The sequence below is a fragment of the Morus notabilis genome, unplaced genomic scaffold (assembly GCF_000414095.1).
Source record: "Morus notabilis unplaced genomic scaffold, ASM41409v2 Scaffold609, whole genome shotgun sequence".
In the NCBI taxonomy this organism is placed as follows: domain Eukaryota; kingdom Viridiplantae; phylum Streptophyta; class Magnoliopsida; order Rosales; family Moraceae; genus Morus; species Morus notabilis.
Genome location: NW_010357993.1, coordinates 147,092 through 162,550, shown reverse-complemented (window position 1 = coordinate 162,550; position 15,459 = coordinate 147,092). Strand labels below are relative to the sequence as shown.

Genomic DNA, 15,459 nt, shown 5'->3' with positions numbered 1-15,459 from the left:
AATTATTTTTTGATGGTAATTCTTAGATTTACAACTGACGATGATAGACAAAGAAGAGCATACCCATGAATGATAGACAGAGAAAGAAAAAAAAGGAGATTTAGAGAGAGTGAGAGAAAAAAAAAAGAGAGTAAAATTAAAAAATGAAAATACAAAATATAAAATGGTTATTAATTTCTATACATTGGTAAATTGATTGTTTATTATAAGTTTTAAATGTAGGATTATTTTTTTTATTGTTTATTAATATAAAATTTAAATGTAGTACTATTTTTTTCTTTGTAATTTTTGAAAGGTAAGATTATGCATGCAATTGGTTATAAATTATAATGCTGCTATAAAGCGATATTGGGGCTGTGGGGCAGAAGCAAAATTCCCAATCAAGGTGCCTGCATACTAATTCCAGAAAGATATTGGATAGCTTACTCTTTTTAGAGTTTTTATTTACCAAATGAATAATAGTAATTTGTGATAAATATTTTATATAGCATGATGCATATGCATACAAACAAAATTTATAAAACAAATTAAAATTCATTGCGTTGCGTACACTTTTTGTAACGTGACCAACAAATTTCAACAGTTGGAATTGTTTTCCATTGATTTAGGACTACTACAAAAGGGAAGGGGTGTTAGTATAATTTTTTCTAAAAAAAAAAATTTACATTACTCCTGCATAAAATTTAAACATGGATAAGAATTAAGATTAGCCCACTTGTAAAATAAATTAACACTCGGTGATTGATCTTCATTTATAATTTTTTTTTGAATGATTGTCCGTAAATTTTCTTAACCATTTGTGTTACTTCTTATCTTAATGCCACATAAATACTATCATTGTCAAGGAGTGCTTACCTATCATTGTCAAGGAGTTCTTATTTACACTATTTTTTTTTTTTTTTATAAATATATACATATATTAGTTAAACATTATGTGCTAAGCACGTGGTGAGTAATCCATGTGTTAAGTTTTAGTTATCGTGTTATTATAAAAGCATATAAAATCTAAATATAAAATTTTAGAAAAGAACAAAAATGGAAAGAAAAATAAAATTTTCGGGGCAAGATGCAAAAAAAAAAAGTAAAAAAGTAAAAAATGACTAAAATGAAGAAACAAATAAGTTTTAAGGCAAAAGGGACAACAATGAAAAAAATAAAGTTTTAAGTCAAAAAATAAAAAAAGGGTCAAAAAAACAAAAATAAATAAATAAATTTTAAGGCGAAAGAAACCAAAACGGAAAAAAATAAATTTCAGGACAAAAATTTAAAAAAAGGTTAGAAAAAGACTAAAGTGAAAAAATGAATAAGCTTTAGGACAAAAGGGATCAAAATGAAAAAAATAAAGTTTTAGGGTGAAAAAATAGGTTAAAGAAGGACCAAAATAAAGAAATAAATAAATTTTAAGACAAAAGGACCTAAAATAAAATTTCAAGACAAAGAAAAGTAAAAAAAAGGACTAAAGTCTAAAACGAAGAAATAAATATGTTCTAAGACAAAGGAAACCAAAACGAAAAAAAAACTTTAGGACAAAAATAAAAAAAAAGGGTAAGAAAAGGACCAAAATGAAAAATAAATAAGTTTTATGGCAAAAGAAACTAAAACGGAAAAAATAAATTTTTAAGAAGAAAAATAAAAAAATAAGGTAAAAAAGGATTAAAATAAAAAATAAATAATTTTTTTGACAAAAGAAACTAAAATAAAAAAGGACAAAAATAAAATAAAAAAGTAAAATAATATTAAAATGAATAAATAAATAAATTTTAGTGTAAAAAAAAAAAAAGAAGAGAGAACGTGAAAAAAAAAGGAGTGGGGAAAGAGACCACCTACACCCTACACAGAAGAAAAATGAATGTTGAAATTTATTGTATCTAATATAATTTTCTGAAACAACACACCGAACATCCGTTGTCGTCCAGCGGTTAGGATATCTGGCTTTCACCCAGGAGACCCGGGTTCGATTCCCGGCAACGGAACATATCTTATCATGTTTTTGACCTGCCAACTAAAAGTACAAATGGCAAATTATGATTGGAACAAAGATAACAGGCAGCGCATCATTACTCATTGGACAGCTTCCTGTCAACACTTCGACTAACACGTGGCGTATTATTATTAGAAAAAGAGTAAACAGAAATAGGCGCAAAGCAGCGAATCTGCTCCCATTCATCTCTTCCCTCCCCGTAGACTGAGAACCGATTGCGAGCAAAGCAAAACCCCCTCTCACTCTCCCACTCCCTTTCTCTATTTGTTTGCAGATTTTTTTTCCTTTTTTTTTTTGCGTGCTTTATTCTCCAAAACTCCGGTGAGTTTTCAATCTCTCTCTCTCTCTCTTACTGTTACACTTGCAAAATTCACAATCGCTATGGATCTAGAAAGTTCCTATGAAATTAAAGATGTTGAATATTGTATTCAATTTGTACTGTGTTAAAAATACGATTCGTTTGAGATTATATTTCGGTCATCGCATGAGAAATCTTGTTTGTTTAGTGATTAATAATCTGTTTTCAGGATAATTTACAAGTTCACTCTTGGGATTAAATTCGCTTCTCTAAGACTCTTATTCGATGTCTAATGAGGATAATTTGTCTCCTCACGCTCAGGTATTCATTTACATTTAACGTCTACTTCTTTTTTTTTTTTTTGTTTTTGTTTGAAGTTCTTTGTTCTGTTTGTTTTCGAAAAAAAAAAAACAAAACTTTTTTATGGGGCTCGCTTTTCAGCAATTACTTTTTTTTTTTTTTTTTTTACAATTATCTGTGTTTTTTTTTCAATAATTCATCTATTGTATTGTTACTTTTGGCTTTTGCCTGTGATTGCTCAATCCTTAATGACGGGGAGTATAAATTTGTTAATTACATTGTGTTATAGTTTGATGAAAAAATTTCTGAAGCTTTGGAATCACACAACTATGTGTTTGAGAACTTGGAATCACTCTTACACATGGGGCTTTAGTAATGACAACCATTGTTTTGGATGATGAGAGAATATTCATGATTAAAAATAGCATTATCTGGGTTAATCCTTTTTTAGCAAATAGATGAAAGAGACAAAATTATGAATTTGTTAATCATCCTGATAATTCTGCTTTCTTTGAAGAATGGATCTAATGCATATGAACCTAATCTAAAAGAATAGACAGTTCAGTTTTATTTTTCCCCGTTTGTGTACTTGATGAGAAAATGCTTTCATTTTGGCATAACTTTGTTGACACAATATTTGTCCTAATTGCTTCCAAGGGGTTGTCATTGCAGCTTTCGTCTCATTTTTTCGGGGATCTTCTTGACTCCATTATTGTTGATGTTGCATCCGAATGTCATCGGATAGCAAGGTTGGGCCTTGACCGTAACTTAGAAGAAGAGGAAGAAGAAATGAGGCTATCGGCCCAAGCACGGCTAAGGGTCGCTGATCCTAGTAATAGCAGTGAAGCAAATGGCAAGTACATTGTCGACATTTTTGGACAAAATCATCCTTCTGTAGCCAGTGAAATATTTGAGTGCATGAATTGCGGCCGATCTGTCATGGCTGGAAAATTTGCTCCTCATTTGGAAAAGTGCATGGGAAAGGTGATCCTTTTATTTTTTATTTTTTTATGTTTGTATGATAGATAACACCACGTTTGAATTCTCTTGTCGTGCAACATTTGTCAAAAGTTCAGACCTGGATTTGGAACTTTGAGCACTGTCTTTAATTCAGTTTGCTTGAATTCTCTTGACAACTGTTTTTCACTGCAGGGTAGGAAGGCTCGTCTGAAGGTGACAAGAAGCAGTACTGCTGCACAAAACCGGAATTCGCGAGGGAGCCCTGCTTCCGCATACTCCCCCTATTCGAATTCAACTAGCTCAAACCGCTTGTCGAATGGAACATCCAGTGTTGCAGGCGAGGAGTACTCAAATGGCGCATTTGAAGACCCTTGAAACAAATTAGATCACTGGCAGCAGAACACAAAGTTACATAGCTCTCCTTTTATTTGCGAGAGATTTAACTCTTGGGGTGCTTTTGTTGCTTTGGGCCATACGAGCATCATCTGATCTGAATAGGGATATTCTATCAGATTTAACCATGAAAACGATGACTCCTACAGGATATTCTTGCCAGCATCTTGAATGAAATTATGAATCTTATAAACATGTTTTGCTGAGCGAATCCCTAATTATCACAATGAAGTGTTAAATCTTGTGAGCTTCGATCTGCGCGTTCTAAGCTTCTGTGTTATTTTAATGTGGTAGCAATAGTAAAAGAGAAGAAAAAACTGGTGTAATATAGTTAGAAAGAAAAGTAGCAATAGGAAAAGGGTCATTCTTGCCTTTTTAAATGTTCACTCAACTATTAAATAGTGTAATAAGAAATAATCTCATTTCTTTTCTTATGTTTACTAAAATTAAGAATAGCAATATTATTATGAATGTAATTATTAAAATGTCATTTTACACAATTTGATAGTCCAATGATTATATAGTAATTCATTAAGAATAGATAAGTAAATTTATCATGTATTCTCTTTTTTAAGGAATTAATACTAGACAAGGTACAAAGATTGGCATTCATTTTATTATCTGGGCTTCGTTAAATCTTTATTATTAATTTTGTAAATAATCACATATTAATGATTCTCTCCTCACTCTCTTTCCTTTTCGTACCAAGTAAACATGCCCTTAATGGTTTAGTAGGCTATTACTAGTTACAACTAGGAAACCTCTTGCTCTGTTGTTTGTCTACAAACTACTAGCATAAATATAGGGAATAGAAACTGATCAAGGGGGAGATGTACGATTGGTGTATTTTTCGTAGCTGTTTTATTTTCCTAACTCGATTACTGATATCCTTGCTATGGGATTTGTCAATTGTTACTTTTTTCCGAAAAGATAAAGGCAGAAAATTAGTGGACTAGATTTTAGGCTCATAAGATGTAAGATAATTTTTTGGGAATTATATGCTGGTCTAGAAAGCTCAGGAATTGAAGTGCATAAATGTATTGGGAATAAAAATAATTCCGTTGCCCGGACTTAACCCGGTTGTCTTTCGGGTGAGAGCCGAATATCCTAACCAACTGGAGTACAACGGATGCCTGTTATTCGGGGACCTAAGGTAATAATTTATTGGAGAACGATATTCTAGAGAAAGAAATAAATCTATCAAGAGTGAATTAATCCAGTGTAGTTGCACCGGAAGAAAAAAAAAAAAAAAAACAAACGCACACCACCGCTAGTATGTGGCTGTTAGTGAAATCTTACAATATAACAACTCAAACTATAGTTATTTTATATTTTTAGCCATTATAATTAATAATTTAGTTTTTTTTTAATTCTTTTCCACTTCAACTATTAACTAAATAGTTAACTATTTTGACTAAAGTATTTTTCACTAACTAAATATAGCTAGTAAGAAGTGATTAGTTATTTGTTATTTGTATTATTATTTTATTCTTTACTTTCACATAAAGTAAAAGTTTTAAAAAAGTTATTTATATTTTAAACTCAAAAAAATATTAAAATAATTTATATTTAACTAAAATAGAGAGTATAATTAAAGTGACTCACTAAAAAATTGCTAACTAAAATAGTTTTTTAGCTATTTTAGTTAAAATTTAGCTAAAATTTAGAAAACTCCTTTGGAGATGCTTTTAGAGCAACTACAACCATACTAGTCATTGCATGTCTTTAGTTAAAATAGCTAATGATTTAGCTTTTATTTTTTAAAAAAAACTTTTTTTCACTCCAACTATTAGCTAAAGCATTTTCCACTAGTTAAATATAGCTAGCTAGTTATTCTTTATATTATTTTATACTTAGTTTTGACATAAGGTAAAAGTTAAAAAAAAAAGTTATTTATATTTTAAACTCAAGAAAATATTCAAATAATATATGTTTAACTAAAATAGAGAGTATAGTTGGAGTGACTTATTAAAAAGTTGTTAACTAAAATAACTTTTTAGTCATTTTAATTAGAATTTAACTAAAATTTAGAAAGCTTCATTAGAAATCCTCTTATAATTTTCAAGTGATAAGAGAGAATAAAACAACAAAAAAAAACTAATAAACGACAATAAGATAGTTAAACGATAGGAAAATTAATAATTAAGGAAACTATTAAAAAAACGATAGGAAAATTAATAATTAAGAAAACTATTAAAAAAAAGGAAACAGCAATAAAGAAAATGACATGAACGGCTGAACTTAAATGACAAGAAAAGAAAAACAAAATAAGAGGAAAGTGAAAAAAAAAAAAAAAAAAGACGACAACATACTGGTGAACAATAGTTAAGAAATGAGAAACATTTGTACCATTATTTTATTATCCTTTAATTTAATAATTCATTAGTGCTGCGTTGAAATTATTTCTCTAATCCCCTTTCTATAAAAGCACACTTCTCTTTGTATTACTACTAGGGCTAGTAAGGAGCAAGAATCAAGCATAATCTCAATAATGCAATATTAAACGCATATATACAAATCATATTTACAAACACCAAAACTGTTTAAAAAGCATATTTTTTCTCTGCTTCTCCAAAACTAGCTTCTCCAAAACCAGCTTCTCAAAAAGCTTTTATAGAATTAAATTAACAGCCAATATAGGTACAACTTTATACAAACCCTTCTTGGATGGAATATTATTTTCTGCTTAGTCAAAGAGCTCCCATTCCTGAGTTATTTTAGTAGAAGTTTGCAATGGTACTGTTGGGGAACACAAGCTTCCAAGACCAGACTCAAAAGTCTCCCATTTTGTCGTAACTGACACTGAATTGTTACTGTTGCTGAAGGGATTGGAATTTCTTGCCTTTAGGTTGTCAAGCGTGTCGACAAAGCTTTGGACACGACGCACCTGTGATGGAAAATTAACGTTGTGTCCTCATTTCAGTACATACTTTGAAATGACAAAAAGTTACATCCACTGCATGTCATTTAATTTGATAAAGAAAAGAAAAACATATAAGACTTATTTAGAACCCGATCTTACATAATTCTATTTTTTTTTTTTATAAAAATAGAAATGAAACATTTTTAATTTAAAATAAAAATTATTTTTAAAAATGCGTTTAATAATTTTATTGAGAGATTATTTTCAATATAAGAAAAAATTAAAATTCCGTTTAGTTATACATTTTTAAAAACATTTAATAGTATTTTAAATAATTTATTAAATAATTAATAAAATCCCAAAATCATTTATGAAAATAAGAGAGATGAGAAAATAATATAAATCTCAAATCCCAAATCAATAATATATTAAATAATACATTCTGTTGAAAAAAAGAGGGAGGAGAAAATAAAAATAAGAAAAATTGTTTAAAAAAAGGCCCCCATTTTACGCGTAATCAAAAAAGCGTTTTCATTTCTATTTTTTGTTCAGTCTTCCTCCAAAAGATATTTTGTGCTCATTTTTATTTTTTTCTCTTTGAAAAACGTGAAAATCATTTCAAGAAACATTTCTAAACACGAACATAATTTGTAACAATCGAATCTTCGTCAAATTCTTACAAAATTTTGTTAGGCAAGTGACTTAAATTGGTTTTGAAAAAATTACCATTTCGTGTTTTTTAATAAGTTATTGTTTTCTGTTTTTGAGTAAAGATTATTAGGAGTCTATAAGGGGATATTTGTTTCATGTATATGTCTTTGGTTCCGAATCATGGTTCATGGTTCTCTATAGTATTTTTCTCTCATAAAAAAATTAAATTTCAAAAATCAGAATAATGATTCTAAATTCATGAACCAAATGTTACCTAAATAAGTGGTTTGTGTAAAGTGAGAGAGAGAGAGAGAGAGAGAGAGAGAGAGAGAAATGAGGAGAGAGATAGGCAATGTTGTAAAGGGTTTTAGATAGAGAGAGAAAGTGAGAAAGTCTCTTGAATGTGTTAGTAAATTTTTCTCCTTCTTCTGTGGACATAGGAAATTTTTTCGAACTACCTAAATCTTTGTCTTCTCTATTTTTCTGTTATTTTTATTTCAATTTATTTTTCTTCTGCGTGGGTGTAGGGGTGTGTTTTTTCCTCAACAACTGATATCAGAGCTATGGTGAAGATTAAAAAAAAGTCAAGATAATGTACGGGATAAAGTTTGAGCAGATTGAGCGGTTTGTTGGAAAAAGTAATTTCAACATTTGACAGAGTATGGTGAAAGATGTTTTGATTCAGTAGTGATTACTGAAAGCGTTGCAAGGAAAGAAGCTAGAAAATATGAAAGATGAAGATTGGAAAGAATTAGAAGCGAAGGCGGTAAGCACTATTTGTTTAAGTTTGGCTCATGAATTGAAATATATTGTTATGAATGAAACATCTTCTTCTGAGTTATGGAAAAAATTAAAAAAGTTTATATGTCGTAATCCCTACCAAATAGATTATATTTGAAGAAGCAATTGTATGAGTTGAAGAAGAATGAGGAAACTCATGTTAGGGATCAAATAAATAATTTTAATAAGTGCATAACTCAATTGTTAAGTGTAAAGGTCAACATTGATGAGCAAGTGGTAATTTTGTTGGCCTCCCTAACCAAATCATATGAGACTCTGGTGAATACACTTTTAGTTGGAAACACAACGTTGACTGTGGATGAGGTGTTGACAGCTCTGTTAGAGACTGTAAATATGAAAAAGCCTAGGGTTAAGTCTCATAATGAACAAGTTTTAGTCATATAGTTAGATTCAAATAGGGGTAGGAGTAAGTCACAAGGGAGATATTATAATAAGAGAGATGATCATTCTTAATCCCATCCATGAAAGAATATTGAGTGTTTCTATTATCATAAAAAGGGGCATATTAGGAGAAATTGTGAAGAATTGACGAAACAGCTTGAAAAAAAAGAAAGCAAGAAACCCAAGAGACTTCAGATTATGCAAATGTTGTTGGCGACATGTATGACAGTGGAGATGATGTTTATTCTGTTACTGGTGATGAAAATATTTCTAACTCTTAGATTTTAGATTCTAGATGCCAGTTTCATATGTGCTCACAAAAAGAGTCGTTTGATTTCTATAAGCCTTGTGATGCCGGTATTTTATTGATGGCTAATGATTCTAGTGCTAAAGCTGCTAGAATATGTACGGTTAAGGTGGAGATGTTTGATAGAGTTGTGAGGACATTGAGAAATGCTCGGCATGTTCCTCAACTAAGGAGAAGTTTGATTTTTTGGGAGCTTTTGACACTTTGGGTTGTGAGTACTATGTGAAGGGTGGTGTTATGCAAGTCAAGAGAGGTGATTTAGTAGCCATGAAGGGTGAAAAAGTGAAAAATTTGTATAAATTGATCGGGACTACTGTTGTAGGTGGAGCTATGAAGGTGAAACCGAGCCACAAGAAATCTTCTTTTGTTGTGAAAGAAGTTACATGAGTAAAAAAGTGCAACAAGATGATAACAGTTGAAGATGATAAAGACAATATGGTGAAGACTTATAGCAGTGGAGATACTTTGAAGAAAATAAAGATAGTTTCTCGTCTCAAGTTTGATGAAAGTTTGAACTTGATACATGTTTATTATTGTTGAAGTTTGCATTGTCGGTGTGATGACGGATTTTGAGATTGGATACCCAAATCTGTGAGTTGAGAGAATTTGAGTCAAGGTGAAGATTGTTAGGTAAGTAACTCAAATTGGTTTTGAGAAAGTTACTATTTCATGTTTTTTGGTAAGTTACTGTTTTTTGTTTTTGGACAATGGTTATTAGGAGTCTATAAATAAGTGTTTTGTGTAAGACTTTGTGTGCTTAGAGAAAAGTGTAAAGACAAGAGAGAGAGAGAGAGAGAGAGAGAGAGAGAGAGAGAGAGAGAGAGAGAGAGAGAGAGACAATGGTGTAACGGATTTTAGGTAGAGAGAGAAAGTATGAAAATTTATTGAGTGTGTAATTTTGAAACTGTTAGTGATTTTTTTCCCTATTTCGAGGACATATGAAATTTTTTTGAACTACTTAAATCTTTATTTTATCTATTTTTCTGTTATTTTTATTTCAATTTATTTTTCAACTGTGTGGGTGTAAATGTTTATTTATCCAACAATTTTATATTTATTTAATTTGGTATAATTCACTGAAATTTTCATACCTTACCATAAAATTTTACGGAGTGAAAGCTCATGGTAGTACATACAATTTTACAGCTCATCACCCCGACAAATATCCTTTAATGAAATTTGAAAGTTGCCTTAACTTGTTTTGTACCATGGCAGATTGATTGTTCTTGTACTGCTTCAGTCATTGGATACCCATTGTTTAACCACTCAGTTATGCACATTTAAAATGAATATATCATATATGGTCCCTCTAGGCTACGTGTTTGGCCATAAAAAGGATCCATATTCTTCTCACCTTTTTCCTCGTAGTGGGAAAAAAAAAAAAAGAGAAAAAAACGACACCAAAGTTAGTCAAAGGATCTATCTAAATTCTAAGTGTACTTGCATTACGTTTCCTAGAAAACTTATCTCCCTGGTTCATCCTGTTCGGGATCCAAAATATAAATCAGATCTTTAGTCATTATGAGTAAATACTAAACAGTTTTCAGTTTTTGCTCACCAATTACTATGTGAAGGCCTTAAAATATTGAATACTATTCTTTCTAAGAGCCTATCCTGAATAGTCTACTCATAAACCAGTACTAATTATCTTCAAGATCACAAGTGTCATGTTCAAAACTCTCATGAAAAAATGTTTTGAGGAAAATAGACCAAAAGTAACAACTTAGGAGAAGTTCAATTGTCACCGACCTCGATCCGCCTCTGCGCTCTGGCTTCTCCTTCAGCCTCAATTGTGTCCAATTTGAGCAGCTGCATCATGAGCAACTCGGTCAAGACGACAAACTCCTTGTCTGCAAATCTAGTGCCACTGCGCATCATTGTCTCCAGAGTGACAACCTAAATATCACATTTTAACACTAATACATTAGACCATTTATTATTATGTACTGTTTGGGATGTCACAAGTGAGAGGATTATTGGTAATAGTGGAAAGTAAAGTTCCAACCTTTTGAGAGAGCTTGTCAACCTCTGCTCTTACTTGGGCTACGGCTTCATAAGCCTTCAATAGGCTTTGATTTTTCTTCATCTCCTCAAGCTTCTTCTCTTTGCTAGCCGGGTCTTCTAGTAAAATAATCTTGGACTTATCTTTCACACCAACCATGTCCAAACAATCCATGTCTTCTTTTTCTTTCCCTCTAAACAACAACCTTTGCTCTTTAGGCTGCAAACCGGTCTCATGGGCCAGAACCCTTTTCAGATCCCCTTTTATACAACAAAATTGAGCATTGATTTCAGATTGTGAAGTGATAATTTAGTCCAAATACCAACAACAAGAATTCTTGAAACCAAATATTGCTTGACTTCTTGTAAAAAAGGTCATGTAATAGGAAGAAGGGAACATAGATAACTATGGCAAGCAAGACTCAATCTATCAATACACACACATGGTGCATAGTTCATTAATGCTGAAACGCCTCTACATGGACCTTTTATGAAATCAGTAATTACTTCTACCATAATTTGGAACTTAGTGCTGGGCGGTTTGTACTCTACAATTCAAGATAAAGACAGGTGTGAATTTACTGTTAAGCTACGCCTCAATCTAACGTTTAATAATTTGCGAGATTAAAATGACCAAACTTACTTGAATTTTGCTAAATGGCCTGACCCAATTAGAATTTTCCATCAAGGAACAAAACCCAAAAGTGCAAAAGCGAAAAAAAAATTAAAAAAAAAAAAAAAAAAAAAAAAAAAAAAAAAAGAGTAAAGTACAAACACTATACACTATACTAGATAAGGCAATGCCCAGTAGTAAATTAGAGCCAACTATGAAAAGAAAGGTGATGAATTAGATGATATATAGTTATTATATTATTTACCGAAAGTGTAATGAGCAGGGACAGTGATGTCATGGTGATAAGAACCATGAGAAACCTTGATCTTGATCATAGGCCCAGAAGAGGCATCGCCAACATCTCTCTTTTGAACAAGCATACCGCCGGGCCTGAGCTCCCAATCTATGACCCTATTAAAGATGTTGCTCACAGTGTTACCTTTTGAAGTTGAATATAATTTTTTCATTCTGGATCAAGCAACCTGAGAGTAATAGTCACAAAAGAAGTAGAATGAGGAGAATGCAAGGAAAGGCTAATTGGGGTTGGTTGGGACTTGCGAATTAGAGGAGAGAGAGAGAGAGAGAGAGAGAGAGAGAGAGAGAGAGAGAGAGAGAGAGGGCTTCTTGAGTCAGACTCATCAACCAAAAGACACTTGAGGACATGGACTTGTCAACAGATCGCTTTAGTGCTTAGCGGTTGGTCTGTTACGACTGTGAAATACAGATGGTGAGTTTTCTTAGAGATAAAGAGACTTCAAAGCCACTTATGAGGTTCTCTCCTCAAATAACGTTAGTTGGGGAAATAATGTGAATTTTTTAGTTTGGGATTACAAATAGTATACAGAAGTATTTTATGATAAGATATGGAAAAAAAAAAAAAAACTTATTAAGACACGATTGCAATGTTTGAGATCATGTTATAATCATGCCAGATTAAAAAACATGTACAAAATTTGAAGATCATCTGATATGTTGTATTTCACCATAGAATTTTCAATTTTTAATTGCTGTTGTAATTTGTAGCAAAATGTCTTTTCATTTTTATTTTTTGATAAGTACACATAACATTATAATGTTAGTAAAAACATAGGATCCTTTTTAACTAGTACCATCATTCCCTCTCTCTCTCAAAAATAATAATAAAAAAAAAAAAAAAACCTATCACGAGTTTGGTCAATTAGTTTGATCAAAATTATATGGCAGTGAAGGTAATATAGGATGCAATAACTCGGCAAATGATAATCTTTCCCTTTCGAAAGAATTATTATTAAAGCAAACATTTAATTTACTTAGTCTGTACCAATTTTAGAAAATATTTAATATTGTATAAAGTACTGTAAAAAATTCTCAAATAAAAAAGTAGTGTACAGTTGTGTCATTTGATTTTATAACCTTTTTTTTTGGGATGATTTTATAATCTGCTTTAGGTTACTATTTAACATTTAGTTACAGGATTACAACGGTGACATTTCCTTCTTTGTTAAGAAATTTATAGAAAAATTAACTGCTTGAAAGATCTATATACTTGTTGATTATTAAAAGAAATAAAAAAGTGTATGTACTTGTCGGAAATGACCAATCACTAAAAGTTAAGGACGGCCATTAATTATAGCAAAATATCTTTAATGCAAAGAGAAGCTTTCAATTACAACTGGAAATAAAGAATGCAAAATAGAGAACTCTATTTCATGCTCTATTACTGATGCTAGTATAATTTTTTAACGGGTGTCATTCTTATTTTCTTAAACAAACTAATTTAATAACAAGTTATTTCTTTTACATTATTTACAAGACTGCCATTCCTTTTTCTTTGCTTCTAAATTTGCTGACTCTAGCAATAAAATAAAATAAAATAAAATCAGAAACTAATATTTCTAAAAACTCGTAAAACTGCTGTGGAGATGATGTAACCTCACACACTTCTTGTACATAGAGGTGTCAAATGGGCCGGGCCGTCCATGGACGGCCCGGCCTAGCCCGTAATAGTACCTAATTCGACACGGCCCGGTTCGTTATTGTTATGGGCCGTGCCGGCACGGCACGTGTAATAGATTAAGACTGGGCCTTAACTTCTCAGCCCACGGCCCAAGCACGTGGAGGCCAGCGGCATGGCCCTTATTCGGCCCGGCCCAAGCCTTGATTCGGCCCGGCCCAAGCCCGCGAAACGGCCCACAAAGAAGCCCATTTCATTTGGTCCAGTGGGCCCTTCGCGGGCCCAATGGAAATAAACCGAATTTCAACCCAAAAATCCCCTTTAAATACCCCTTAATTCCACCGTAAATCCCACACAACAATTCACTCTCATCTTCTCATCTCACTCTCATTCTATCTCTCAACTTGTCTCTTTGATTTTGATTCTAAGTTTTTTTCTCGCGTTCATTCATTTTCTAGCTCTTTCATTTACAAAGTTCAATCAAGTTCTATCAATTTTCAGAAAATGGCCTCACCAAACTTCCCTGATTTCACTGCTCTTCCTGAGCTTGATGAGGAGACATTTTTTGAGGAAGAAATGATGCCTTCCAACCCCACCCGAAATTGACACGAAAATTGTATACTTTTATTTAGTTTTTTACATATTAGAAATAACTTAAAATTCATAACATACTAAATTACAATAACATCCATTGAAATTAAACAAATAATAGTATAAGATTTTGAGTATAACTATCATGATATCACAAGTTCATAATAAAATTTAAAATATGAAATGAAAAATATATGTATTTTTTAGTTTTTTACGAGTTTTGTGTCGTGTTCGGGTTAGGCGGGTCCAACCCAAAATTGACCCGTATTTTTCGTGTCAATTTCAGGTCGACCCGATTCTGACCCGAACCCATTTTTTCTCAACCCTAACCCGTAAAATTCGTGTCGTTTTCGAGTCGTGTCGTCGTGTCGTGACCCATATTGCCGGCCCTACCCACCCCTACTGAACCAGAAAATGCTCTGGTGGATAATGCTTCAGTATACAACGAGGAAGTTGGAGAACACAGCAGAGGAAAAAGACCGCGAACTTCTCCGGCATGGCAGCATTTCACCGAGGAGCCCCGACCAAATCCAAAAACAGGTGAGATGGACATTCGTGCGGTATGTAAATATTGTAAAAAGCACTTTTCTAATAAAAAGGGTGGGGGTACTGGTCATCTGGATAGACATTGGAAAATATGTCTACCGCTGCACCAAGGTGGGAGTGTGGACTCCCGCCAACAAACACTATCACTCACATCACATGGGTTACAAAATTTTACATACGATGCACAACGTGCTCGTGAGGCACTAGCTAAATTTTTAGCTAGTGCCGAATTGCCTCTTTCTTTTGCAGATGATGCCTCCTTCGAAGAATTCATCCAAACAGCCTTTTGCCCACAATTTAAACGGGTAAGTAGAAACACAACTCGTTCTGATTGCATGAAAGTTTTTTATGCAATGAGACAATTTTTTGTTGATAATTTTAGGACATTTAATGCTACTTTGTCTTGCACTTCTGATCTGTGGGAGGGGTGTAATAAAACTGGATATTTATGTGTCACAGCGCACTACGTTGATGACGATTGGGTTTTACAAAAAAGAATAATTGGTTTTCGTTTATGTCCATATCCTCATAACGCAACAGCTATTTTTAGTACAATAATGTAAATTTTTGGGTTTTATGGGATAGAAGATAAAGTTTTAACAATTACTTTTGATAATGCGTCAGCTAATATAGCTGCAATTAATCTGTTTGAACGTAGTTTGAAACCGGCATTTGGCGGGGAAATTTTTCATCAACGGTGTGCATGTCACATAATTAATTTAGTAGTTCAGGCAGGAATTGAACATATCTCTGCTAATCTTACAAATATTAGAGAATCATTATCCTTCATATCTAGTTCTGGAGCTCGGCTCCAAGAATTCAAACAATATTGCAGGAACA

The 15,459-nt window shown here is 32.3% G+C and overlaps 2 protein-coding genes and 1 non-coding gene across 4 annotated transcripts; 2 read left to right on the top strand and 1 right to left on the bottom strand.

Moving 5' to 3' along the window:
• Positions 1-1,901: 1,901 nt before the first annotated feature.
• Positions 1,902-1,973, top strand: TRNAE-UUC. The gene has a single exon. It is a non-coding gene; the product is annotated as a tRNA-Glu (tRNA).
• A 212-nt stretch (positions 1,974-2,185) lies between these two features.
• On the top strand, positions 2,186-4,127 carry LOC21394928 (SAGA-associated factor 11 homolog). 2 transcript variants are annotated; one of them, XM_024177323.1, is made up of 4 exons: positions 2,186-2,302; positions 2,509-2,600; positions 3,252-3,563; positions 3,732-4,127. In XM_024177323.1, the coding sequence occupies exons 2-4, from the start codon at positions 2,565-2,567 to the stop codon at positions 3,912-3,914; spliced, it is 531 nt and encodes a 176-aa protein (XP_024033091.1). In that variant the 5' UTR covers positions 2,186-2,302; positions 2,509-2,564; the 3' UTR covers positions 3,915-4,127. The 2 variants fall into 2 exon arrangements, with proteins under 2 accessions (XP_024033091.1, XP_010089520.2); XM_010091218.2 differs by having other exon boundaries at positions 3,237-3,563.
• A 2,268-nt stretch (positions 4,128-6,395) lies between these two features.
• On the bottom strand, positions 6,396-12,296 carry LOC21394927 (BAG family molecular chaperone regulator 4). The gene is made up of 4 exons (XM_010091217.2): positions 11,815-12,296; positions 10,941-11,197; positions 10,685-10,831; positions 6,396-6,819 (listed from the first exon to the last, which is right to left on the bottom strand). Exons 1-4 carry the CDS (start codon positions 12,014-12,016, stop codon positions 6,619-6,621), a joined length of 807 nt encoding a protein of 268 aa, XP_010089519.2. The 5' UTR covers positions 12,017-12,296; the 3' UTR covers positions 6,396-6,618.
• Between the last annotated feature and the right edge of the window lie 3,163 nt (positions 12,297-15,459).

Bases quoted from the DNA above. Each gene is read 5' to 3' on its own strand.
- LOC21394927 (XM_010091217.2), bottom strand. From the start codon at position 12,016: ATGAAAAAATTATATTCAACTTCAAAAGGTAACACTGTGAGCAACATC. The intron at 11,198-11,814 runs GTAAATAATATA...GTTGTATAAAAG, and splicing joins CCCTGCTCATTACACTTTCG to GGGATCTGAAAAGGGTTCTG. The intron at 10,832-10,940 runs GTTGGAACTTTA...TGTGATATTTAG, and splicing joins TTGACAAGCTCTCTCAAAAG to GTTGTCACTCTGGAGACAAT.
- LOC21394928 (XM_010091218.2), top strand. From the start codon at position 2,565: ATGTCTAATGAGGATAATTTGTCTCCTCACGCTCAG. The intron at 2,601-3,236 runs GTATTCATTTAC...ATTGCTTCCAAG, and splicing joins ATTTGTCTCCTCACGCTCAG to GGGTTGTCATTGCAGCTTTC. The intron at 3,564-3,731 runs GTGATCCTTTTA...TTTTCACTGCAG, and splicing joins TGGAAAAGTGCATGGGAAAG to GGTAGGAAGGCTCGTCTGAA.